General features: G+C 43.4%; 1 protein-coding gene across 3 annotated transcripts in view; it reads left to right on the forward strand.

Moving 5' to 3' along the window:
- The window catches only part of CCDC190 (coiled-coil domain containing 190), a 442,790-nt gene extending 416,913 nt beyond the window's left edge, over positions 1 to 25,877 (forward strand). For all 3 annotated transcript variants that reach the window (XM_069641055.1, XM_069641056.1, XM_069641054.1), the window contains exon 4: positions 17,355 to 25,877. In XM_069641055.1, coding sequence (XP_069497156.1) covers positions 17,355 to 17,985 — 631 coding nt within the window. In that variant the 3' untranslated portion in view covers positions 17,986 to 25,877. The remainder of the gene's footprint in view (positions 1 to 17,354) is intronic.
- Positions 25,878 to 27,610: the final 1,733 nt, after the last annotated feature.

Raw genomic sequence — 27,610 nt, forward strand, 5'->3', positions numbered from 1 at the left:
TCATTAGGCTCCACCATCGATGTCTCTCGACTCGTCGTTGACTTTGCTCACTTTCTTGAACTGGAATATGCTCTATAGACCACATGATTGCCTGTAATTACTTTTAAGGAAGGAGAAACCTGTTTTATTCAGGCAATCTCGTTAGATGCTCCGGTAGTTGTCGAATTTGCTCTATGATCTCCACAAGTAATCGGCTGATTGCTGGATGATTTATAGGATTTCGCATAAACACATAAGTGTTAGTATTTCACCAAAGAAGATAAGGGTGTACTTGAAGCAAATAGTAAAAGATCATGTCAAGTAGTTTGTGGGCATCGTCGTTAGATAGGACCATATGTACGTCCGGAAAGATGTTCAGGCAATAGTCTAATCTGTTCTAAAATTGCTGCCAGTAGTCGCCTAATCTCCGGGCCAATCTTGGACAAAAGAATGCACGTCAGTGCTGCACCCAACGAGAGCAGGGTAAGCTCTGAGTATAAATATGAAGACAGCAAGAAGTAGTCTGTGTATGTCAACATCTGATAGCACCATGAGCATAAGAGGTTGTTGTTTTCAACCTAATCCCAGAGTTGTTGATAGATGAATATGTTCAGGATTTTAGTTGTGAAGGGTGTGTTTGAGATGAGTGGTAGTTTGCCAGATCATTGTGGCCTGCTGTCATTTTCTTTTATTAGAGGCCTGAAGAATGTTTTTTGAAGACTCACAATGTGACTTGTTCTGTGGATGTTCTATGGATAACCTGAGGAGGAAATGGTAGGGGTAATGGAGTAACTTTGCAAGAATTGGTCAGTGAATTTACACTGCTTGAAGGGTCAATTAAGGTGACTTTGTTTATTAGATGGCTTGGCTGGGACTGATAGAATGACTTACTTGACAGAGGTTTATTGAGTGAAATGGCAACCGATGATAGGGTGGCTTGACAGAGGTTGCTGGGGTGATAATGCAGGCATTGATATGGGGCCTTGGCAAGGGTCGAAAAGGTGATATGGCAGGGTTTAATAGGGTGATCCAACAGAGATTAATAGGGTGACTTGGCAAGAGGTGAGAGGCAAAGAGTGTTTTTTTTTTAATAATAGTGAAACTAATGTGGTAACCTAGCAGTGGTTAACAGATACATCTTGCCAAGGGTTACAGGTGTGACATTGTGGGGGGAAAAGGGGATAGTCTGGGTGGGGTTCAGGAGATGACCATGAAAGGGCTAATGGTGGTGGTGTGTCAGGGTATAAAAATGTATCCTGGCAATGTTTAAGATGGTGACCTTGCAGGCATTCAATGACATAGTTTTGCGGGTCAGTAGGAAAACCCTGCATATTATGGCTGGCAACCCACCAAAGGACTTGGTAATTAGGTAGCAGATAGCCTTCTCCTGGTACTGGTTCAGGTCACTTGTCCATACCTCAGGTCAACACCTTGGCACTGCCATAACATTACATTTTGGAAATCCATGTCTTTGATTGAATGCCTTTATCTTTCTTTGACCAGTGAATGGCAGCCTTGGGCAGAACCTCCTTGTTATTAATCTCATAGATTGGTGACAGAATCTGAAAACATGTGTGACATTTTCAGTTACGTAAAGAAAAGATAACACACTGCAACTTCAGTAATGGTTACAAATATCTACAGCTGAGACTTTTACCATGTGGCTGACACAGGCCTCACATTGTGATGTCATCACCTCCTGTTGAAGAGGAAGCTGCTCAGATGGCTAGAAACTCTCTGGGAGAAAGCATGGGGAACCAATCAGGGGGTCAATAACAGAGGAGCAGCAATGGTCCAGCTGAGAAACATCTGAGACACTAACAACCACTAAAGAGGTAACAATAATAATGCTCTCAATCGAAGGGTTTCCAAATTTCAGATCTTTGGGGACCCTTCGCCATTGGTTAATAATGCTGATTTCCACTTTGAAGAAGCATTTCCATGTGAGGAGTGTGTGTACCTTAGCTATTGTTTGGTCCGGCTGGAGGGACACAGTTCAGCACAGCTTTTCCAGAAGCTCAATGACATTCAATATAGGAACTTGTCAACAAAACTGCACTTTTGAAGGATAATAGCATGTCTAAGTAATATATATATAGCACATATGCCTCCATAGATAGTTACCTCATAGCATTTAAATGGTAGATGTTAATCTTATACAACCCAATGGTACCCATTTTGCCAACCTTCAAAAAAGGAAAACAAACTGGAACTGTTAATAAATACCCTGTTTAGCTGAAGCACATTACAATTAAATATATCAATGGCCATGGTGACACCCTATGCCCCTCACTCAGCTGTTTTTATTCCGGCTAAGTAAACACTGGATTAGCTGAATACCACCACCCACCCTGCAAAAGAAGGGCCTAAGCCATTTATCATTCTAGGCAAAGTTTCCAGTTTATTTAGTACAGTATCATCCACCCTCACTTGAAACGGCTGACTCTCAGAGCTTAACACAGGAGTATAGCTTTGTCAAGACGCGAGCAAGGCAACCCGTACAAGTAAAACCTACATCTTTAGAGATTTTGCATTGGATTATAGGTCACAGAGCCGGAAAAGCTGCAGTCTGCAGCCAATTTTGTTGGGCTAAATTATACTGTGGAGGATGACATCATGTTTAGTTAGATGTGCTGGTTTGCAATGGCATGACTGGGGATGTTTGGAGACTTGGTTCACAGCCAGCTCTGTCACTAGCTTTGACACGCTCCTACCGGACGGCTACAAGCTCCTCTACGCGCCCACGTCCAGCCGCTCTGGTGGTGGTGTAGCCCCGATCTTCCCTGAGTGGATTCCTGCCTCTGTCACTCCTACGCAGGCCTACTCCTCTTTTGAATGCCTCGTCTGCAGGCTTGCTCTCTCCCCTAGCCATTCCCTTACTGTGGCTACTATCTATCGGCCACCTGGTCAGATCTCCTCCTTCCTCTGAGTGGGCGGACCTCTCCTCCTCACTCCTGGCCTCTACCACTCAAGTCCTCCTTCTTAGAGACTTCAACATCTACCTGGATACCTCCTGTCCTCCCTCCAGTCTCTTTCGCGACCTGTGCGATTCTCTCTCACGCACTATTCTCCCCTCTAGCCCGACTCACTCTGCAGGGCACACTTTGGATGTTCTGATCTTCTCAGACCTTCCCCTCTCTGTCCCTCTCTCCACTCCTCTTTCCTGGAGTGATCACTTTCTTCTATCCTCCCACCTCACCCTCCCTAACCCTCAGGCCAAGCCACCTCCATCACTGCCACCCACCTTCTCAGTCATCCAACCCATGAAGCACGTGTCAGCTGAGGCTTTCGCCGCCACCTTCTCACCCCCTCGTCTCCCTTTTGCTGGCTCTCACCCTCTCCACGCTTCACTCTGCTATTTCTGATACTCTTGACATCCTTGCCCCTGTCATGAGAATCCGCCTGAAGCCCAAAGCCAAGTGTAACTCCTGGTACAACTCAGACCTCATCACCCTAAAAAGCAAGTGCAGGGTAGCCGAGAGGAAATGGCGTGCTTCATGTACATCCTCTGACAAACTGGCCTGCCGTCTGCTGCAAAGGCAATACCGGCTCTCCGTCCTCACCAAGAAGAGAGCTCATATCCAAGCCCGCGTCTCTGCGGCATCTAACAACTCGGCTGAACACTTTAAAATCAGCAAGGAACTGGCCAATCCTGCCACAGTCTCTACCTCTCCTGTCCCCTTCCCACGCACTTGCGCGATCTGAATGACACCTGGCCTAGTAGGATCGTTGTCCGTCCTCCCTTTGTTCCCCTCCCTTGCCTGGTCACGCCTGGTCACGCCTTGAAACACTTGTGTATAGGCGCGTTATAAATGCCATATCATATCATATCATATCATATTATCATTTCAGAGTTATTGAAATAAGAAAAGTAAGTCAAGGAATTTTTTTTGAGTTTTATTTATTTTGGTTTGTGTAGTTTATTTGCTGAAATCCCAGATCCTTGGTTTTGGGGGTTGAGGTAATTTGTTGTTATGTATGTTCTATAATGCAAATAATAATAAAAAGAGTTTAAAAAGTAAAAATAAAAAATAGTCCACAACCACCAAAATTGTGTAATAATTTCCATCCTTGGGCAGTTCCATAACAATATCCATAGGCATACATGCCCTGGGTTCCTCTGGAATAGATAAAGTTTGCAAAAACCCTGCCTTCTTCGAATGATCTGTCTTGGATCGCACACAGATCTCACATTGCGATACATAATCATGAACATCAGTAGTTAAGCCCTCCCACCAAAAATAATGCTGCACCATGTCTTGAGTCTTCCTTAACCCTGCAGGGCCTGGCAATGGGGATTTATGGCCCCAAAACAATGCCTTCCTTTGCAAAGTCTCTGTGGGGAGAAACAATTTCCCCTCCTGATAGGGCAACCCCTCCCGAATACTCCTGGCTCTGTTACCCTTCACCCATTCCTTCCTACGGAAACCCTTGCACACTTCATAGAGCATATCCTTAGTTACCGGTTCCACAATCTTCTCCAGAGGTAAGATGCTTCTCTCCACCTGACACTGACCTCCCGTATTCTCCTGTCTGGACAGCGCCTTTCCATAAAATTGTGACCACCATCATTTCTGGGTCTCAATGTTTTTGCCAATCAAATGCACGGCCATTTGGTTACTGCCTGAACCTTCCTGTCATCTATAACAACACAAGAGGGAGTTAAAATGAATCCTAGAAATTCCACTCTAGTAGTATGGAATTCACATTTCTCCAACTTTGCAAACAAATGGTACTCTTGCAACATTGCCAACACCACCTTTGCTGTCCAACAGACTATGTATAAATCAAAATGTCATCAATATAGACAATTGTAAATAAATCCAAATACTCACGCAAAACCTCCTGCATGAAATGCTGAAATACTGCGGGAGCATTACATAGGCCAAATTGCATAACCAAATATTCGAACAGACCAAATTTAGTCCAAAAAGCAGTCTTCCATTCATCACCCTCCTTACTCTGACAAGATGGTAAGCGCCCCTCAGGTCCAAATTTGTATATATTTTAGCCGTCTTCAACTGGTCTAACAAAACAGAAATTAATGACAGTGGAAATCTATTTTTGATGGTGACCTTATTAAGTGCCCTATAATCAATACAGGTCCTCAAGGTTACCTCCTTCTTGGGCACAAAGAATAAAGGGGAAGAAATAGGTGACTGGAATGGCGAATATACCCACAAGCCAACATTTTGTCTACGTACTCTCGTAGATTTTGAGTTTCTTTTACTGAGAGTGCGTAAATCCGGCTACAAGGAAGTCTAGCATTAGCTTCCAGATCAATCACACAATCAAACCGTCTATCAGGGGCTAACTGTGATGCTCTTGCCTTGTCAAACACCCCTGCAATTTCTCGATACTCCTCAGGCAGAATGGTAGCCACTACCCCAATATTGGACTAGGGACATACCCCTTCCACCAAAGAATTCATGGGACCCTCATTGTTAGTTAAGTAGGATCCACATTGCTCAGTCGCAAATATCAATGTCCTCTTTTCCCAGTCAATGGGCCTCATTAGGAGTGTGGCGACCACGGAATGAACGGTGCCGGTAAGGGACCGGCAACGTTCATTCCGGGCTGCCACATTACGAGGTCTGCAGCGGGTCCCACTCTTCACGCCTGGCCAGACCAGATGTGCAGAGCGGGACCCACTAGCACACCAGGATGCCAACAACGGGCCCGTCATTGACGGGCCTGTTGTTAGCATCCTCCCCATTCCCATTGAGCCCTATTGGGGCTCAATGGGAATGAGGATGTACCAGGTCCGGGTACGGGTCCCGCGAAAGGGAATTACCGGGCCCTCCAAGGTTGGAATGGCCCGGTAAATCCCCTTTTGAGGGACCCGGACCCGAGTTTGGAGGTAGCCATGCCGCTAAAACAGCATGGCTACCTCCAAACTCGTAATGAGGCCCGATGTTTGGGTTATGTGTCACTAGCCACGGCATCCCCAAAATAACTCCAAATTGGGGAGCTGCAATCAAATCAAATGCAATAGTCTCATCATATCTGCCCCATACCTCATCAACATTCCTTCGGTTTGGGTGGTTATGCACTGGATGTCAAACATGACCCATCTACTGTTTGTATGTACTGGCTCACTTTCCTCCTTCAACACAGTAGCTATTCCAAGGTTGGCTGCTAATGAGATGTCAAGGAAATTCCCTGTATTCCCAGAATCCACCATTGCCTCCCTCGTATTGGCAAAAATCAAGGTTACCAACAGATATAAGTGTGGTGCCTTGAGCTGTATTGTATTGGCCACTGGCGATGGGAACTCTTCCACCCTAAGGCTTGGTGTAGTCATTCCCCCACCTACCGAGCCCCCTGTTTTCCTGCCTCTGTCTTTTTCCTTACCAAATTTCATACCAGGGTATTAGGACAGTTCCTGATATAATGCCCCGCCTTTACACAATAGAAACACAGATTGTTAGCGCTCCTCTTTTCCTTTTCCTCCAAAGACAGTGTTACCTGTACACTACCAATCTGCATGGGCTTCCCGTGATATCCCCCCAGAAATGACAAATGCTGTGCATGCTTGGGCTGACTCAAACGCTGTTGGCTTACACAAGAAATGTAAGTTACACTGAGTCAAAAAAGTGGAAAACTTCCTGAGATCACCCAAAAACCTATCTGATGCCACCAGAGGGATACCTAAATGTTGCTGCACCACCACAGTATTTGATCGGCCTGGGTATCCTGAAGCAGAGGTTGCTCCTGCACCCCCTTGGAGCGGTGTTCCCTGAGCGATTAGCCCGCTAACCTTCATTTGTAATGTTGTTGTCTCCTGCCGAGACTGCATCAATTCTGCCTGAATATCCTGTAGTGCCTTGAGCACCTCTGTTAAGGGTGAAGGGAACTTCATGTGGCTTAGGTGGTGTTATCTTCCCAATTTGGGGGTTGGTGATTATATCACACCCGTGGAGTATCTCACAACTCCTTCCTGACCACGGAAGCCAAATGTAGTGTACCCCTCCCACCTTGGTTGTCACAGGCTCCTGGTTCTTGCTAACAGGTAACCTCAGCAAGCCAATGGGGGAAGATGTTTAGGGAGAAGTAGTGGATAGAGAAGGCGGTGTTAAGGGTAACCGGATAGAGAGTTAGGGTTTGTGTAATGGGTGGATAGTGGAGGGTTGTAAGGGAAGACACATACAACATTGACCATAAGAAACAGTATTAACCCTCTTGTTCCTTGGGTTCTTCTCCTCCTGGCCACTCTCCTATTCAGCAGAGCACACTCCTTCTTGGTTAGGAATATGCTCTCATAGTAGCCGTACATTCAACAATTCATACCCTAGTCTGTAAGTGACTAACATAAGCACGTAGCTTCCAGGAGAATTCTGGACGAGCAGTAGCACAAGCAGAAAACAAAAATACCAGCATGACGTTTTAGCCCTTGAGCACATCCTGAACACATGACCCCCTTGAGCTCCTAAATACGTTTGTCAAAGGAGTTATTTCCACAGTTCAATACTCCACATGTCATACCCAGACAAATCTCCTAGGGGGGTGTGGATCACTATGCCCCCCTGCTCTTGTATCTCAGGGTCTTTGTGCACTGTGTTACTCCTAGATTACTCCTAAATTACTCCTATGGACACACTAACATAAGGCACAAAGAAAACACAGGAATTGATTCAACAATAGAAACACTTTTATTCATACACAGCAATGCATGATGCAAACACTACTATAATGGAAATCTCAAATTTACACCTTTTATGCTTTTGGTGCAAATCTACTAGCAATGCAATAACTATAAGCCTTACAGGCTTCTAATGCAAGCAATGTAATAGCAACTCCAATCTACAAGATTCCTCTCCATTCCACACCATACTTCACACTCTCTCTCTAAGACAAACCCTGCCTGATTACCCCATCTATCATGTCAGCCAAAGCTCTGTGTGAGTGTCTGTTCTAATTCCCCATGCACGTCTTATCAATACTCCCCTTTTGCTCTGTCTCTTTGGCCTCTCTCTGCCAGATTGATCTCATCAGCTCTCATCAGAATGCTTTCCCTTCTGCATATCAGCCAAAGCCATCTGATTCTGCTGCACCAAAACTGCTTCCCGAAGTACATCCAATATTTCCCAAATGCCTCTCCAAGTCATCTCTCCTCTCAATCTCTCAATCTCTCAGAGAGCAGCTCCATCCAAAATTCCATCTCCAACAACTAGCCAGAACTCGAACTAGAAACTCCCAAAGCTTCACCTCTCATTATACTGATCAATGATGTAAATACATATCCATGGCTACATGTCTCTCTAAGCTAAAATGCCTCTTTTTCAGTCTGTCAGCATTTCTAAATGTGAGCAGTGCCTAAAAGTCTGTGATGCATGTCTTGTACTTTTTCAATCACTGCGTGTTCTTGTCATCGTGACATTTGTCATCATATCGGTTTATAATGATATTTTCAATAATTTCGAAAGCATTAATTTCAAATCAATAATGTCGAAAAAAAATGACGACTTTTTTATTTATTTTTTGTAATGGGGGGTTCCCCTCAACCCCCTGTTTTTTTTAATAACCCTTGTTTTACTAGAAAAACCCCCAAAAAAACATATAAAATAAAAATAAATATTCACTTTTTTTTTTTGACATTATTTTTTTAAAAATGAATGCATTCGAAATTACTCATTCGACATTTTAACTGCACACCCATCATATCTATACCATATCTTCTTCTGTCTGTCTGCGGTACAAAACACCCTCCTACCATCGCCTCATATTTCTCCATTCACTCCCTCCTTCTGCATGTGTCTCTGTGCAAAAGCACTCCCTCTGCATGGCCCCCACCTTTTCTCTGTCTGCGAAGCACAACCCAGGGCCTGATAAGCCAACAATGCCTTCTCCACTCGGACAAAAGTCACGTTATCTTCGTTCACACTAACTCATAACAACTTTCGCATTCTGCGGCGCTTCTGTATGTCTCATTCAGGATGGCTTAGGAGCCAGCTACATGCTCTATCTAGCGTTAACTCTTTCTCTCGCAAACCCAAGCGCTATCTATAATGCATACTCTAAGTGCACACTCATGCCTGTCTCTCTACAATGCATACATAATACATAATACATAACAACATATCTGTACATGTGTCTACATGTCTCTACAAATATAACATGTGTCTCTACATGGCACTTCAAATATAACAGGCCTCATTCTATAGCAAATTGCAAATGCATACAAAGTGGCAGAATAATGTGGATAGTCTAATGTCACTACTTCATGTCACTATTAATCAGAACAAATCAGAATTTATGATGGATAACTGGATCCCTAAATGGTTAATGATTCTCTAACAATGGGTAATGATTCTGTAATGATAACAAACCAGGCTTCTCCATACTATCTGGTTTTACACACAGAGAACACAGCATCCTGCCTGAATGCTCCCACATTTGCTTTTCTGAGCAAGCAGCGACAAACAAACATAGCGTGCCCTCAAGACTAGTGTTCTCCCACAACGTGTCCTTAGTAGCGTTCATACGCTTTCAGCACAGCTGTTCACTTGCGCTTGAAAACCCAATGTGGCACTTAACTGAGGCCTAAGGGGGCAAGATGGCACCTCCCTAGGCAATGATGAATTCCGCGTTGAAAGCAGACGGACCCACGGTCTCAGGAACGCTTGCCTCCCATGCCACAGGGGAGAGGGAGCTGTGATTTATTTATTTATTTTGCATTTTTAGAGCGCACAACTGCCCTCGGGCATCGCGGTGATGTTTCCTGCCACTCGTCCCACACCACATCTCACCGCTCCGGTTTCCTTAGTCTACCAGCACTCTTTCCTGCTCTTCTTCGGCCCATGCCTGCAGATGTCAAAATCACCAACATGCAGCATGGACTAAGGAGGAGCTTTATGGGCTCCAGCATAGGGCACACGGGCGCGCTCCAATCGCCTGTGAGGATCCTGGCAGTTGAAGTATTTTGGGCCTCCAGCCCGTGCATAGTGTTTTCTGATATTCCTGACACCCCATTTCTTTACAGTATCATATTCTCCTTCCTCTTTTCCTGTTCAGAACAATGACAACTTATACTCAAGGTCTTTTAAACATCTACACCCAGAACGAGCTCTGAATCTCACCTGCATGTGTAGCTTTGCTTTATTTTCTGAAAACGTGCAGCTCATAGCCAGTGTGTTAATGCACCTGCGTGGTACTATTGTATACAGAGTCTATGGCCTGCAAATCTAGCCCCCCACAATAATCCCTATATTAGCTGTTAGTTATGCTAATGTTAGCTTAATTTGTAACTGATGCACACCGTCTGCTGCAATCAGTGGCACCAATGATATCTGTGTACAATTAAAATGAGTGCACTGCATTATTCCAACAGGGCACAGTCCTGTGGGCTAGGAGTTGTTTTGGGAAGATAAGACTTTATTGTCATTTGTTGGCTTCTGGAGTGATGGCAGTGATAATGTGCCTACCCAAGTCGGCTGGTGCATAGCATTCTTTTCCACTGGCTCCTTGGGCCTACATGTCCAGATGGTCTACTGGAGTTTCCTCTGCCACTTCCTGGTCCCATCCCCAGTCTTCCTGATCCTTTGGATCCAGTACAGGTTAACAGTAACTGGATTCCACAGTCTCTGCTGAGATTTCTTCTGCCACAGGTTTGAGTGATGTCCCCATCCTCCTATATGCATAGCACTTGGTAGTGGGTCTATCCATTCATCTGGGCAGGGGTCTCCAGCTCTACTAATTTATGTTCCCACCAGGGTGGGACTAGGTTGCATGGGGGCTATCAGTTGCAAACCTGCTTGTTGGTTCTGGCAAGTTCTGTGGCTTTTATGAAGCCTGTCCGGCCTCTTTCAGAGACCACAGGCTGATTCCTGTTCGGTCTGATGGTTACAGTTGGTAAGCCTACTGGTGTCTGTTAGCTGCATGGACACCATGCTCAAAGTTGTGCCAGTGTAGTTGGCACACTTCCCTCCAGAGGTATAAGGGTAAGGAGTTACACAACGTCATCCCCTGTGTCCACTTTCTGAGAAGGCTTTCGACCGGATGGAGACATTTGCTGGGTTTCCGAAACCTGCAGCTAGTGGTCTTGCAGCTGCTGTTAATATTCGGGATTGTTACTGAGCCACTCATGCCATCACAAAGGGACTCTCCTTCGGGGTTTAAGACCTGAAAAATGGCCTGTACTCTGCTGGTCAGAAGAGGCTCCCTGAATATTCCCCACTGCTTCTCCAATTTTGCCATTAATGCTATCAACTCGAAGTTGGTGAAGAAGGCTCCTGGGTTGTCTCCGCACAGTACTTCTGAAGGATAGTAGGGGCTGACTGGGGTGCCTGATCGGGTGAGCTTCTACTACTTTTAACTTGTTTATTAGCTGTATTTGACCATCCACAAGTTCTTTTGAGAGATAGATCTTTAAAATATACCTCAGTCTTGTACATGGATCAGGATTTTAGCTTACTCTGGTCTTGAAATTCCAGCTTTACTTCAGTAAGGTGCTCGACAAGATAGTCCAGTGGCTTGGCCTCTTCTAAAACCTCCCAGTCTGCAGGTGGGATCCAGCCAGATTGGGCAGAAAGTTGGCTGCTTGCCTGGCTAATATGGATGGTTTGATCCAATAGAGATGTATGGCTTCCAAGTGAGGCTGTTTTTTCCAGGTTGTTTGGCTGTAAGGTTGTGCCATCGCTCATGGGATGACTCAGCTACCTTCTCAATCCTCGTCACTAGTCAGAGAAAAGTATTGCTCCTGTGAGGTTAAGGATGAGGCCAATTTGATAAAAGACTGTGGGGAAGATAGGTACACCAGACTGAATTGGGTACACCCTAACCTGGGTACTTCCTTTTGACCCTTGGAGCTGGTTCCATGTTATTTGTGCTGAAAAACATTACTTTGTTGTAATTTACTTCGAAGGGATTACTTTGAAATTGTACTTGGAGTCCACCTTCACTAACACCCTTTCCCCCAACCCCTCCCCATCCTCTTTTTACCCCTTTAGCCCCTTTTACTCCTTAACCCACAACCACATATTTGTATTTTGTAATCGAAGTAATCACTTCAAAATAAATTATTTCAAAATGCAGTAATCACTTCAAAATAATTTACTTCGAAGTAATTTCTGTCTTTGAAACAGAAGAATTCCCTTGGAGCCCTTTAATTGGGTCTTGCATTGAGAAATGTTGCATTAGTGAATTGTTCTGCGAGGTTGGTCCTGCTGGTCCTCCATGCATGGTGCTATGGTGCCTCTGAGTGATTGACAGCTCAGGGAATGTTGGATGAGTAATATTTTAGCAGTAATGGGAGTAGTGGAGTAGTGAGTGGAGAAGAGAGGAGAGTGGTTGTAGCAGTAGAGACAGGGAGTAGTAGTGGTAGAGATGAGCAGTGGTAGTGGTGGTAGTAGAGTGTGGGAATGAGAGTAGTAGTAGAGGAGAATTATTAATAGCTGAAGTAGAAGAAGCGAAGAGGAATAGTGGTAGTGAGAGGAAGTAGTGGAGTAGGAGTTGTGATAAGAGCAGAGAGGTGTGGCGAGGAAGAGGTGGAGTAGTAGTAATGAGGGAGGATAGATAACATCAGTAGGAGTAATATGGCAGAAGTGGGGGTGGTGGCATTAGTGAGTGAAGGAGTAGAACAAAGAGGAAGAAAATAAGGTAACATCAAAGGGTGGAGTTAGGAAGGTGGAGTGTAAGATCAGTGCGGGAAAAGTGTAGTTTGTCAGGTAAGACTGAGTGTGTATGATGACTTGTAACTGGGTGGAAATAGCCGCCATCTCCGACTCCATTAGAACACTAAACGAGTGTCGGAGAGGGAAAGGTAGAAGGCCTCTAGAGATTCAGTCGGCCATGGTCTCATGAAAGTCATGCAAGCCATAGTCAGAAACAGACAGATAGGTGTCACCGTTTCCTAGTACTAACCATGATTAGGGGCACCTGGGATAGGGTGGGGGCAAACCAAAGAAGCAGAGAGACAGGAACGGTCCAAGCGCCAAAACCCTGTAGGTCCCTGGTTGGACCGAAGTTTCCAGACGTTATTCCTCAGCCATTCTGGCTGTTCGATAGAAGATGTTGTGTTACATCAGAATGGCTCCCCACTTACAGGAGGAACAAAGTTTCAACATGCAGAACCTTGTTGTTGAGGTTCAGGCCGGTTGCTGCAGCGTGTTGAGCCCCAATAGCTTTTGTGATGACATTGCATCCTCAGACACCACTCATTTTGTTTTTGTTGGGCGCTGGTCCGCCTTTCTGTGGTGTGTCTTCCTGTCACACCCGGGAAACTGTGCAAGGTGTTGTCACTTCAGTTTAGCAAGTTTACATACTGATCTCACCCAAATGTTTGCTGACGTGACAGATCGGAATACGGTGAGGATTCAGTTGGATTGGGATGGCATTTCTTCCTTCCTTGGAGCCTTTATCAGTAGGTTTTTGAGCCATGTATTGTAGGTTTTTTAGGATTATGTTCAGCCTTTTCCCTTAGGTTATGTGCAGCTGTTTCTGTGGCGAGATTGTATAGTGGCATGACTGAATTGCTGAGGCTCATTGTTAGGATTTTTCTTAGCATGTAAGCATAATCAGTGTTTCTGCTTTCTTGACCTTGATGCCTGGGCCCTTGTCTTACTTGTATTTGTGCTTTCCTATCATAGCCATTCCATCATATTGCTCATGATAGTGCAACAATTCTCTGAAACTATTTAAAAATATATATGGTTGTGATTGTAAATACTGACAACATTATTCGCAGATTGTGTAGTGAGGTTCGATAGCTAGTTAACTAGCAACACCTTTTATTGCAAAAAGCTATTTTATGTGTCCTTGTTTTGAAGACTTCAAACCTGTAGTCCTTCACACCATGTGGCTGTGTGTGAGATATTTGTTTTTTGTATCATTTGGTTGTTGCTTGAAACCAGGACCTTATGGTTCAGATCTGCCCAGATGGTGTTTCCTATGTGTTTCTGCTAGCTGCTACTTCGTGTGCCATCTTCCTGTTCGTGGGCTACAGTATTTCTTGCTCGGTCTATTGTTGGCGATTACCCTTCCTCTTGGCAGGTCAGGAACAACAGGCCGCTAATGTTTTAGGTTGTATCCTCTTTACTTACATGTCTGTGTGCATCACCTTTCATTACTTGTGTTTGCTTGGTGTGGCTGCCTGGCTCCTTCACCTATCCTCCTCATATCATTCTTGTCGTGGCTGCAGGGCTCCAGGGCCAGGCTTGCACAGGGCCTTTGCTCCTCCTTTTACTCTTCCGTTCGTGCTGGGCACCGGGGTCCTTTGCAGTTGTTGGATCAAAGGATTGCATGTTTGGGCTGTGGTGTGTTTCTTGCTCATCACCCCAGAGATGGGCTTTGGCAAGATCCTCTTTTGTGGCCTGCTGCATGTATTTCTCTGTGGAGTGTTCATTTGGAGTACCCTGGCCATGGTGTGAGTGGAAGTTAGGACTTATGTTGTGTATTTTCGGTGAGCTCTCTTCGTGATTTTTTCTTGGTTTTATCTTCATGCTGTTTCTTCTGAAAAGGGGAATCAGAATGCAGGAACTTCCCATCACGCAGAACCTTCGGATGGAGGTTCCTGGTTTTACAGCACATTGAATCCCAATGGCTATGATGATGACATTGCGACCTGACATACTTTCCTCATTTTTCACTGATAGAGGATCAGGACTTCTGATGGAGTGCAATGCAGACCTGCGACCTGTGCAAGGTACTGTCAGTTCTGTTTAGCACATTATTGTATTGACTCCCCAAAATGTTTGTGGACCTATCAGCGCTGATTTGAGAGCCCAGACTTCTAAGAAGATTTCAGTGAGTTCTTGGGATAACTGTTTTAGTTATTCAAGGATTACATCAGGCCCTTTGTTGTGGAGAGGCTGTGTGTGCAGCATGACCGAAGTTCTGAGGTTCTATGTTAGGATTTTCCTTAGTGCGTTGGCATAATCAGTGTCGCTGATTTCTCCACCTTCATGCCTGGACCCTTGTCTTAGTTATATTGGTGCCTACCTGATGTGCCCATTCCATCATATTGATCATGATAGCGCAGCTTTCTCTGAAACCATTTAAACATGTACATGGTTACTCATTTGTGTTTTGATAGCATTCCTTGCAGATTTTGGATGGGGTTGGATCAGTAGTATCACGAAGCTGAGAGGGAGATCAATGAAATGCACAGACAGACCAGGTTGGCAGTTTAAGGGCTGTTATTTGTAAATAACACAAGCCAAAGGAGTTTCATGTCGGCAAATAGCAGGATCGCTTCCCACTGATTTGAAACACGTAAGCACAAGTCATTTTCTGGAATCAAATGTTTTAAAGTCTGGGTCACTCATCCCAGAAATCCACATGGTATAAGAGTCACTTACCATCTGAGGTATTTACGCTTGGGGTCACCTGCCTTGTAGTTATCCTCCTCTTCCCCTTTACTGCCACTGATAGTAGGGCAAGGGTCTCAAGTGCAGTCTCAGCAGCTTCTAATCAGGCATTGGCAAGTCAGCTGGGATCCTAGAGGGAGGAACTTCTACCTCTATCTATGGTGTTTTCTGACTCCACCCTAATTTCCCCCCTCTGGCTGTCATTAATGCACGTCTGTAACAGTTGAATTCCTATGAATTGTCTCTCTTCTCACCTTGTCTACACTACTTCTACACCCCTTACTCTAAACTCCTCTCCCCTTCCCGATGCTCCACCACATGCTGTAACTCCACCCACCCTCACTGGTCCACCAGATGGAGTTTGTATCTTAGGCACCTTCCCTCTCGGTCTCATTCTGTCCAGGTTTCCCCTCTGGTATTCACCTTCATTAGCCTATACTTTGCCTTCCATCTTGAGATTTTCCTCTCCTTCCTCCTCCTTGTTTCCTGTCCTCTTCCCAAGTGTGTTTCTTCTCTCCTGATCGTCTACCGTATTCTCATCATCTGCTTCTGTTTGAGGCATACTCCACTCTTTCTCTCTTGTGGGGTGATTGCCACTTCTCTCCCCTTGTCTTCCGCCTCCCCCTTGTCATGGGGTTCTCCACCTTCTGTTATTTTCCCAGCCTCATGGGTGCCTTTCTTTCCAAACATTTGCGTCTCACTTGCCCTAACCTCTGGGCCCTCTCTCTCCTCAAACTCTGGGTCTCTCTTCTCTTCCCAATCTTTGGGATATCTCTCTTCTGCTAGGAAAGTGCATATTTTGGAGTGCATATTTTGGAATCACACACTTGTGGCATGGTGCCCCACGGATGTTACTGTGTCATCTCCCTGCAACTCTAGAGACTGAACTAATCTCCAAAAGGGGCAATGCTGACAGGCCATTGTGACATGTCCCTACCAAGCTCATGGGTTATGGTAGCGTAGACCAGTGAATCCTCCCAATTGCACCCCTTGGTCATACATCACGAGGTGGGTGGTGTTCTTTAGCCCCCTTGTCACCCCATCCCCACCCCTACAGCAAGGCAGAGCACTCTGTCACAATAACTACATATTACATTGCAATAAGTTAATTTCTGTTTCCTTGTTGTGATGATTGTTGTGTTTGATAAATGTTGCCTGTGTGTTTAGGCTTTTGGTTGAGACTGAGACCTTGGTAGGTGGTCTGCCCATGTGGGGTTTCCTGTGTATTTCTATTGGCTGATTCTTTCTGCGCAGGCTTCCTGTTGTTGGGTCTGACTCTTGTTTGCTTGGTTTGTGGTCAGAGATTGCCCCTCCTCCTGGCAGGTCAGGAGCAAGAATTGCTGATGTTTTAAGATATTTTGTCTGTACTGACACCTGAATTCTGAATGTATGGTTTCAAATTCTTGCTTTTATATCGGTCGCAACACCCTTCTTTACTTACAAATGAGAGATCAAAGTTGTCAGAGAAACGGCACAAGTAGCAAAAAACTTCAGAAAATTAAAAACGATGGGCAAAAGAAAATGACACCAACGTTGGGAGTTTGAGTTGCCCATCGTCACGTAAAGGCAAAAAACACAATGCAAAAACATACAGCGAACTACATAAAAAGGATATTGCAAGCCACCCCACAATTCTATGGCCCTCTTAAAATGTTCAGCCTGCATGCCTCTAAATGGTCATGGCATCCCATATGATAATTTGCTGGCCTTATATCGGGAATATACAAAAGCAGGAACATCTATGAATGAAATGAACGATTCCACATGCAAATAGTATCACAGGTAAGCACACATTATTTCTTCTTCAGATATGGTGGTAAACGTATGGAAATTGCCTCCAAGGAGGGCTAGTGGGGTAAAATCAGGAACAGAATTCTAAAAGATCTAGAACAGACATGGAGAAGTAATCTTAATCTGAAAACAAAGAAAAAGATAAAGGCTTATCAGAGGTTTAGGTGTCGCAACAGACAGGGAAATTGGCGGACGAGCCCGTCGTATCTGTGTGTACTCTGTAGTATGTTTGTTGCTGCAAGAGTTAACTAACCTATACTGTTTCATTTCCATTTTCAGAAGCCCGACCGACTCCACTTCGAACACCAATGAACTCGAGGCTGGCCCAGGCACGTCCCTGTCATTACAGACACGCATTAATGATTTCATGGGAGTGGTCGGCAGCAGTAAGATAAAGACCCCTTCTTCCACTCTAGACAGCGCATCCAACTTAGAGCCCCCCACGAAAGATTGTGATGAGATGGTGGAAGTCAAAAAGCTGATGGCGCATAAAATGACCATCTCTGCCAAGCCCACATTACAGGGGCAAAGCAGCAAAGGAACATCGCATACAGATGCCAGGATTGCAGACGCGAGCAGACCAGATTTCGACACCACCACTGCAACCAGTGAAAATAAACATAGCGGAAAGCAAACGTCGCCAGGTAAACAACGGCGAACGTCCATCCCAGCTGACCCCCTTATTTTAGATGAGGAGGCCTATGCACCCGATGGCTACCTTAGGACTATGCACACCATGCCGGATCTTGAGGAGTCCATGGAGGAAGCTAAGAAGGCCAGGTACATCAGGCACCGGGTCAACCCTGAGTGGAACAAAGAGCTGACCGTGGAGCAGATATTTGAAAAGAATCAAGGCTCGGGTAGTTCAGAGACTCCTTCCAAGGACTCATCCAAAGAAGACCAGGTTTAGGAGTTTGACTGGCATTAAATGCAATTTGAGGGCAGTTGGAGGCGGAAACAGGATTCAACTAAATGGTAGTCGAGAAAGAACACCGCAAATAGGTAGTGATGACCCCGCCCCCTGCCCCATCTGTAATTATAGAGCATGTTAAACAAGGCTGGACCATGCTATAGCCCTCTGATATAAAAGGTTCACTGTTGATTGCTGGTAGTCCTCATTGAGCTGAGCAGCGTTCCTCTACTGTCAGTGCTTAGGTTGCTTGCCGGAGGTCTTGTATTTGTCAGTGCACACCACGCGGCCATCCCATTTGTAATTTAGGAAACATGTTTGTGCATTTGTTTTTCCCCTGTGTTTCCCCTGCCAGGGGTATTAGAAAAGATCCTGGGCATCACTAATGCCCCTCAGACAACACATAGCACAGCAGAGCAAGTTTTCTTTGTCTTAAAGGAGTCACCTGATCCGGGTCCCATTTTTGACATAATAATCATTATTAAAAGGATTACAAATTCATAAATGTAATGCTCAACTTAAAAACCCAGATGACAGGCCATCTCTCATATGGGTGCAATAGTCAGCAGCTCATCGCCAATGCATGATCTCTAATTTGTTTTATGTTATTAGGTGTTTTTCTACAACACTCATACCTTTTGGCCACTTTAATGGGCACCGCAGGAAGATGGAAAACATGGGAGGCAGGGGTCCACGGAGATCTGCACTTTGATGTCCGTAAGTGACAGATGTGCAACTGTCATAATTACACTACTTTTGGTCCCATCCGTCAGACTTACCTGACACCTGCTGTTCAAGAGACAGCAGCAAAGCCTTCACTCTTGCCCCGCCTCGTTGACTGTTATCCCACTCGCTAAACAAAAGAACCCTTGTGCCTCATTTATAGTCTAGGCAACACATAGACCTTTTCATTCATAGACCCTTTCCAGGCACCCTCAACAAGAACTTGTGGATCAGAGGAATCTGCTATTTACTCCACCCGGATACCCTCTAAAGAAACATTGGGGTGCATTTGCTGTCTTTGGTGCAGAGTTGCACTGGTGTCCCATCGCCTGGCACTTCCCGAATTTACTACAGAGAAGCCAAGGTACTCACAATTTATCTAAGTCACAGATTCAAAGGTGCCACCCAGGCATGGTCAATATCAACTACACATACAACTACTGTAACAAGCAATTGGGTGAAGTCAAGATCTGGTTTACCGTTTACCGGAAAAGGCACACAAAAAATGTTCCTACACCTTATCCCCAAGCATGGATGCAACAGTCATTTTGGGAACATTTATGCGAACAAAAAAGTACAAGACGTACATGTCGTATGATTGGAAGGTTAACAGGCCCCACAAAATAGTAGTGGGCTTTATTTAGGAGTAGCTAAGAACAGCAATCACATGACCACTACGATGCTTCATGTCCCCCACCCCACCCACTGTCCTGCAGTCCCTGTGATTTAACCGCTTTGATGTATTCATGTTTTGTTCGTATTGGTGGACGGGTGCAAATGTTTGTTTTCAGTCACTGTTTGTTAACATACAGCAGCCTCAAGATTTCAATAAAGATTGAATAAAACATTCAAGGCCTATCATCTGGCTCGAAGATAATGTGCTGTCACTTCCTGTGATTTCATTGAGGGTCAAGCGTCGTGTAATATCACTTTCTCTTTCCCAGTGATTTTGCTCAATTGATGCCACTGAAAATGGCAATGGGCAAAACCTTGCAGAAATTTGTGAGGCACTAAAGCCAACTCCCTCCGTGTAAAAAAAAAAAAAAGTAATGGGACCCCAGTATTGATCAAAAAGGATGGGTGTGGTCTGCAGCATGCCTCGCCAAAGTGGATTCACCGTCAATGATTGCGTTCCTAAATGCTCGCTCACTCCCCACTTCCTTTCAAGATATAAATGAGGCCTTTGATGGAAGTAATCATTTCACACCAGCTGCACTTCTTAATGGCTGCAGACGACGCACCAGCCCATGCACATCCTTGGTATGTTTCAGAAGAGCGCAAATGAATCGAAAAATGCGTAAAGCCTGTATAATACTGGATGAAATAATTAGACCCAACTGAGACCTCGCGCCCTTAACCATGTCTGCAGGAATTGGGCACGCCCCCTGATCTTACATAGGAGTGGAAAACCTGAGGGTTGTGGTGTAACATGCAACTCTCCTTATCAACAGAATGTACAGCTGTGAAACAAAGAGTACCACCTTCCAGGATACAGATTAGGTTGCCAGATCATGTCTGACTAGGTTGTACGGCCTGTAGAGTTAGAGCAGAGCATCACCAAGCGCTGGTCGGCCTCAAAGTCCTTCACTATAAACTAAGAGGAGCCCCCCAGAGCCCAATCTGTACACAGGAATCCTCAAACCAACATCAATGAAGACCACTTGTTGTGACAGGCCACTTAGGTGTTAATATGTACACCCTTCACTTTCTGGTGACACTGCTCCTGGCCAGCAATACACAGACCAACTAGTGCTAGAAAGTGGCCCATTGGCAAATGTTAGAGGCACTAGTAAAAACATTAAAGTGAAGAATAAGTCAATGAAATCTAAGCCATGGTCAAGATGGGATGCCCTGGTCTCACAATACCTGCAACATGCTTTTGCTTGTTAAACCTACTGTCAAATGATGCACAAGAATGCATTTCTGACAGCTCACAGGAACAACTTGGTAATGCGGGATTGATCAACCCATAACAGCTACAGTTTTGCTAAATGTTCAAGACCTACAAACCTAAGGACCTTCTTGCCTGGTCCAAGGTTCAGCCAATTCTGTTGTATCTCTCTTAAATACTCTGATCGCTACTCATAACAATGGTGGCAACCCTGGATTAGGATTGATAGATATTGGTGTGCATGTCTTCTGCACCCGGCTGACACTGCCTACTTGAGCATAACGTTAGCAATATGTGCTCTTGGGTTCTGAATGGTATCTCTTCAGGGGTCTTCATTCTTTGTCTCTCTACATGTTTTGGACTACAACTACCATCAGTCATATGCAGCAGAGTGAATGGTGAAGGATTATGGGAGATGATACATCTGGACAGCAGGTTGCAGATCCCATTCACAGAGACATTTACACAATGAACAAGAATATTGAAGGACCGTAAACCTGTTGCACCACACATTGAACTGGGCCAAAAGACAGTGATTTGCAGGTCTTGCCAAGCTACTCAGAAAGTCTGTGATGCTTGTCCCAACCAGGGTCCACCGTGTGTGGAAATGTGGGCACCCAAAGATCACAACATCCCCGAGCAAGAGGACTCCCCAAAAGAGTAACAGAAGTTCTTTTGGCATGTGATCTTAGATCTGGAGTCTTTGTCCATTATTCAGGTTGTGTGGTCACAGTATGGCTCAGAGGTGGGCACAAAGCGCTAAGAAGTGGAATGTGTTTTTTTCCAAAATGGCATGAAAAATCTTCATTCAGCCCTCTACAAGAAGAAAAGTCGTTTTAAAACATGAAGCTAGCAAATGAAAGTGAGGTTTGGTATTATCATTTAAGCTGTGAAAACAGTTCCTGTAAAAAAAAGGAAAGGTTCGGCTGGCAAAGCACGATGTCCTCTGTGTAGCCAGAGAGAAAGTTAGGTGTTGATTTCAGTTCCTGAGTGGTTCTTTCTTTTTCCAAATATGTTGGGATGTGAGCCTGCCATGTCTCTTCAACCCCCCGTTTCCTCTTGCCTTTTTTACAACTAAAGTTCCAAAGTTTTTTAATTTATTTTTTGGCTTGCATTTCATTGCGTCCACAGCCCGGGGTGACCACATTCTAATGGTAAAGCCTGCCGTTTCTTTCACATTCCTCTCATCTCCTTTGTTCAGTGCCCACAGTGCCTGGCCTGTTCATCCTCTGCCACGGCTTCCTCCATCATCTGATGTGGTTTTTATCACCTCTGCAACCAGACTCTTTCCCCACCCCAAAGGGTCTATGCTAGGCCACCACAACAGGGGTCGCGGTAGGGACAGGGGTAGAAAAAAGCATATACCTGTCCCTGAACATCAAAGAGAGAGTCGACAATACACCCATGCAGTGGGCTAGAAATTCTCACTCATCTACACAGGACTGATTTACTGATGTCATTACATTTATAGAGGGACTACTGTTAAACTGCCTACCAACCCATTCCTTAATGAAACATGCACAATATACTATAAGACATTATACTGCAATATACATAGATGCCCCCAGATACAGTTAAAGCACTTGTATGCATGTTTATGAAATCATTTTCAATAAATAACCCTGAATGAAAGCTCTCACACCCTCCTGCAAAGTTCATTTTTATATTAAAAGAAAAATGTAATAACAAATAATTGCAATTATCATTGTGAGTCCACATCACAGGCTCAGCATAATAAAGGGTATTAATGAAAACACATCTATCATGTTCTACCCTCTATCCCTACTTATAATGAATCAGCCATTCATGTAAAGCTTAATTAGGAATGTATCCTATAGTGAAAAGCTTCTTAAATGTGATTGTAATGCTAATTGGGTCTCACTACAATGCCAAAATGCACTGTGATGGCCCATCAATTATCTCTTACAATATACCTTGCCTTTAATACCTCTTCCCTTTCGCACCGTGATAACCTATCTCTCATACTCACATGCTCGCACCACTCCTCTGTAACAGTAGAGAATTGAAAGCTGACAGCATGAAGCTGAAGGGAGTCTTGAGTTGTACAATCCCAGAAAATTATGAAAACTCAAAATATCAAATCCATTGAAAAGCCACCTAACAAACCATCATGGTCTCTAATGGCTATACAAATTCCTAAAAAGAAATTTGGTGTCAATTGGATTAACCATGATGCAAACAAAAACCAAATATGAATAAGATAGTGCTTCCACATAAAGCTCAATAAAAAAGAGAGTTCTCTCAAAAAGATAAAAGCAGAAAAGCTTCAAAAATCCGTTGTTAGTGCTACAAAAATCCATGTCAGAAATAGGAGCAAAAAAGAGCCTGTACCTTCTTAATAAACTAAAATTGTGACAGCTGTCCAGGTTAAGTCATCAACGCTGTCCCTGACAGCATTCAGTGATGATCCCAGATATTTTATCTATGATAAATTATGATAATTGGGAAGACCGGAAAAAAGGATAAAAAATGTGTGTGGAAATGCAATGGAACCCCAGTACAGTAGAGGTGGTAAAGGAGTAAATCTACCTCGGTCCTCTAATGAATCATATATTGAAGGGTGAAGTAATCTGTAATTTTAAAGAAATTACCATAATAAAGAAAGTGAGATTGGTGAAAGCTTTTATATCCAATAAAAGTGGCTACTCAATTTCAGGTTTGAGCATGTTATATAGAACCTGTATAGTTCCAGCTAGTGTCACGGTCTTGAAGTATGAAAATGAAAAGAATGTGAGGTGCTCCATAGATTTGAAGGGAAGATATGGAGATATCTTTTAAATCTTCCCATATGTGTGCCAATAGAAGCCATCTTATGTGATTTAGGACTAACATCGCTAACTACAGTATGGAGAAGTGCAAGAAGCACGCTATAACTAAACATTTTGAATATGGGCCCAAATAAGGACTCCCTCTTCTAACATTTGTTGCATATGGCCAAGAATGTGATACGGAAAAATACTGTTTTTAGACTTTTTGAGGAGGAAGTCTGGGTGTTTTTTTTACAAACATTGATATGAACCTAGAAGATAGTTTTAACTTAACAGTCTCGATCAAAACAAGTAAACAAAAATTAAGTCTGTGGGACAGAGGCCAAATGATACATAAGCTGTAAAAAAAAAAATATATATAAATAATATGCAACACAAAGTTTTCAATTTCCTCTACCTTTTTCTTATCTTGTTAAATCTCAAAATGTGGTGGTTAAAAATGTCCTCCTGCGAATGTGTCTAAACCAATTGGAAACATATGAAAGAATTAGTTCCTGGCAAAGAATACCACATGCCCAAAGATTGTGTAGGCTATAGGCTATGTAGAGGTAAATTTGAGACAATTTGACACATATTAACACATTTTCCTGAGTTAAATGAAAAGTATGACTGGGTTACAAGACGCTGGTATGTAAAAAGGAAAATACTGGTGGGACCAATTTTACTCTGCTATATTCTCCCAAAATATTCACTGGTTATTACTACTGCAGCATCCTATATTTGGAAAGCATTTTTAAAAAGGGTATGTAATACCTGAGACTAAGGACATTTTAGGACGTTTTTACCTAGATTGGATGTAACCAAATATAGGTCTGTCAGTCGGATAAGTAGTTTTATATTAAATGATCATAGTGTTATAATGTCATTAAGATTTAGGGTGTTTTTAAATATTTGTATATGAGTATATGAAATTTGTATCAGATGTGGAATATATGTGTTTTAATGTATTTTCGGTCATTTTGAAAAAATAGGATTTAAGGTGTGAATTAAACCAGAACACATAAATACAAACAATTAAAATATTTTTCAAAAGATTACCCCCGATAGCACTCTCTTAGCTCCTCCCAGAAGCTCTCTTTGTATAACTTCTAGATGATTTATATTTATAATATAAAGCTGAATATATGTATGTGTGTGTCTATGTTTGTCCAGCTATACAAATGCACACCATTGAACCCACGTCTAACACATTTTGCATGGATTCCTCTTTTGTCTAAGGTAAGATCGTAGACTGTTTGGATGTAAAAATCGTATATACAAAAAAAAAATTGGGCTGTGTGTATGTATGTTTGTCCGGCTATACAAATCCACACCATTGAACCCAAATACATGCTACCAAATCTTGCATGTATTCCTCATTTGTTTGGAGCAAGATTGTAGTCTATGTTTGGATGCAAAAGGTTTACTCCGTACTAGAAGAAGGCACAATACAGAAAAGTGTCTGAAGCAAAATGTTCGATGTAGTGGTTATTCCTTTGAAATGTATTACTACTGTATACAGTTTGAAATGATTTATCAAATTATTTTAAAGGGAATTACATTTTTAATATTTTTATCATGCCACTCCAAATATGGAAAATGGCAAGGTTACAGTTTACTTAAGTTCATTCACAAGAAAATACCACAATCAATCTTTCTTGGACATTTTCTCAAATGTGCTGAAGCCATTGAATGACTGAAACATGGTGCACAAAAAAGGAACAGCACTTGGAAAAGCACCATTTGATGCAAAGTGAAAATCAATATCAAGAGCTTCTGAAACACAACAACAAACAGCAGCACGACTTACTTGCCAACCAGAGGACAAGAGCAACTTTCAGAGCAACATCCTCCAGGGCACATGAGACACCAGAGCAAACTGAAGCAAGACTTGCTGACCAGAGGACAAGAGCAACATCCTCCAGGGCACATGCAACACCACTCAATCAGGACACAAGCAATGCCGGGGACCCCAGCTAGTGTTTTATATTCCACTGGCTTTCAAAACATATGCCCAGAGCTCATCAACATGTTCCCCGAGAATATGTTTAGACATTCGGAAGAAATATGGAACTTATTCCAGGATCTTCACACCACAAGACTTAAGGCCTGTCCTTCTTGCTCTCTTAGAGTACCCAACTTTGGCTGCTATATTAAGAATACATTATGTAGTTTGGAGACCAAACCAGCATTGTTTATTATTTACGGGAACATCAGGAACTATTTACATAAACAAAACAGCCACTGTATCCCAGCCCAGAACCTATATTTACAGTGTTCTCTCATGTACCATAAACACATGATAACCTGGCTCAAATCCTAGACTGCACTGAAGACAGCAAAGTATTGCTTAATCATTCATTTGTGCACAATACAGAAGTACAATTCAAATGCAAAACAGGCCTCTTGTTATTGAAATGTCTGTGATTTATATGCCTAACATATGCCTACCTTTTTAAGTTCCATGTGTACCCTAAATATGTAACAGGATTAAACGGTTTGTGAAAATGCTCATATCTCAATAATTAATTTTCTTGAGGCACAGCTAAAATGCATGACACCCCTCCCCATGAGTAGCATAACAAGCCATGGAGGATGTCTAAGAAATTATGTAAATAAGAACAAAGATACAAAAAAGCCAATAAATTGAATATTGAACCCGTCACTGATGTTCATTCAAGGGCTGAATTGGTACCTAAAACAAAATATACAAAAACACTGCTACTAACGAGAAGAGCTCGCTCTGGCAGATGTAAGGCTGCAGACTAGTGCTAGGATATATACTGTTTCCATTTAATGATGCACGTCTATTCACTGATGCAGTCAACGGAAAGCCAATGTAGATGATACATTTGACGTGAATTGACTACCACAGTCCTTAAATGTTGACAGAGATGTGAAGATATATTGCTTGCAAAACTTGAACCAAACAGTTCTCTGTTGCCATTCAGGTTCATATGTGCATAGATGTTCCTATATTTTGCTATTTGCAATTAAACAGAGCACTGATCAGAATCAGTATGAACCCAACTGTAAGGATATAGAAGATTGGAGACATTCATGTGCATCTCCCCAAGGAATTCTATTATGCTTGTCAATGGATTGAAGGAGAAGACTGAATTCATCAGCCAGTCTGTAATGGTTCCTAGAATTGAACTCCCATTTGATGGGGATGAACTTTCTAGGAGGGTTTGTACTCCTTTTGGCCAATCAGGTGCTTTCTCCAGCAGGTTTTTGGCTAAGTACATTGTTCTATTCGATGCTTCTGCAAAGGTCTCTGTGGTGCAGTAGATGGTAATCTGTATGCCAGGTTTAATGACAACTGCAAGAACTGAAGAGGCATCAGCTTAACCTCATGCCATTTCAATAGCGCAGATTCAGACTGCACTGGTGGATGAAGGATGATTTCACAATGTGTAACCACGTCCGAGACAATGATTATGCTGGCAACTGTCCCAGGCACACCACAGCACGACGAGTTGAACTGTACAATGTATGAACTGTTAGATAGTAGCAAAGCTTTACTGCTGAAGGTTTCCTTCTGATTGGCACTCAAGGTAAAAACTGTAGAATTTGAATACTGCTCGCATGGTCGGACCTTTGAGATGCCCTGGCATCTTAAATGAAGTGTTCCAACACAGTCCTTCAAGGCATACTCTATGTATTACACAAGCATGGGTGTAGGGTACCTCATCAGTGTTTTTTGCCCAGCGATCTTCCACTTGATGCAGGGTACCCCAGGACTGTAATGTTTCACACATTAAAACTGGCCTTGTTGGCACTTGAATGTTTAAAATCCCATGGATTACCCTTCACAGGAAGTGTTTTCCCCCCTCGCTGATGATCCATAAAAGGTCTTTTTGAAGACACTCAACAGAGTATAGGTTGACTCTGAGATGGCTTGTCGGTGAGCCTGTTTGGGCATGTCCATGCCCATCAGTTGCACAGGTCATCTTAAGGTAGTCCAATCTGGAACTCCTGTAGACAGTGTGTCCAAAAAGTAATTAACCTTTAGAAGCCTGACAGCAGCTGTTGAGCATCATGTAGGGTTTCCAAGTCTGCTTGTGCACCACGTCAGCTACCACATCTCTTAGATTCCTTCTTGTAGAGCAATGAAGTTGCCATCTGTTGCATGGAAGCTCTTCTCCATTGAATGATCTGCCACGAGTTGGATTTCTAAAACTGCTTCCTTCCAGGTGTATGATGAATGACCACTTGTGATCTCTCTTTTTGTCCTACACTT

The sequence above is a fragment of the Ambystoma mexicanum genome, chromosome 1q (assembly GCF_040938575.1).
Source record: "Ambystoma mexicanum isolate Mex_15411 chromosome 1q, UKY_AmexF1_1, whole genome shotgun sequence".
In the NCBI taxonomy this organism is placed as follows: Eukaryota; Metazoa; Chordata; class Amphibia; order Caudata; family Ambystomatidae; genus Ambystoma; species Ambystoma mexicanum.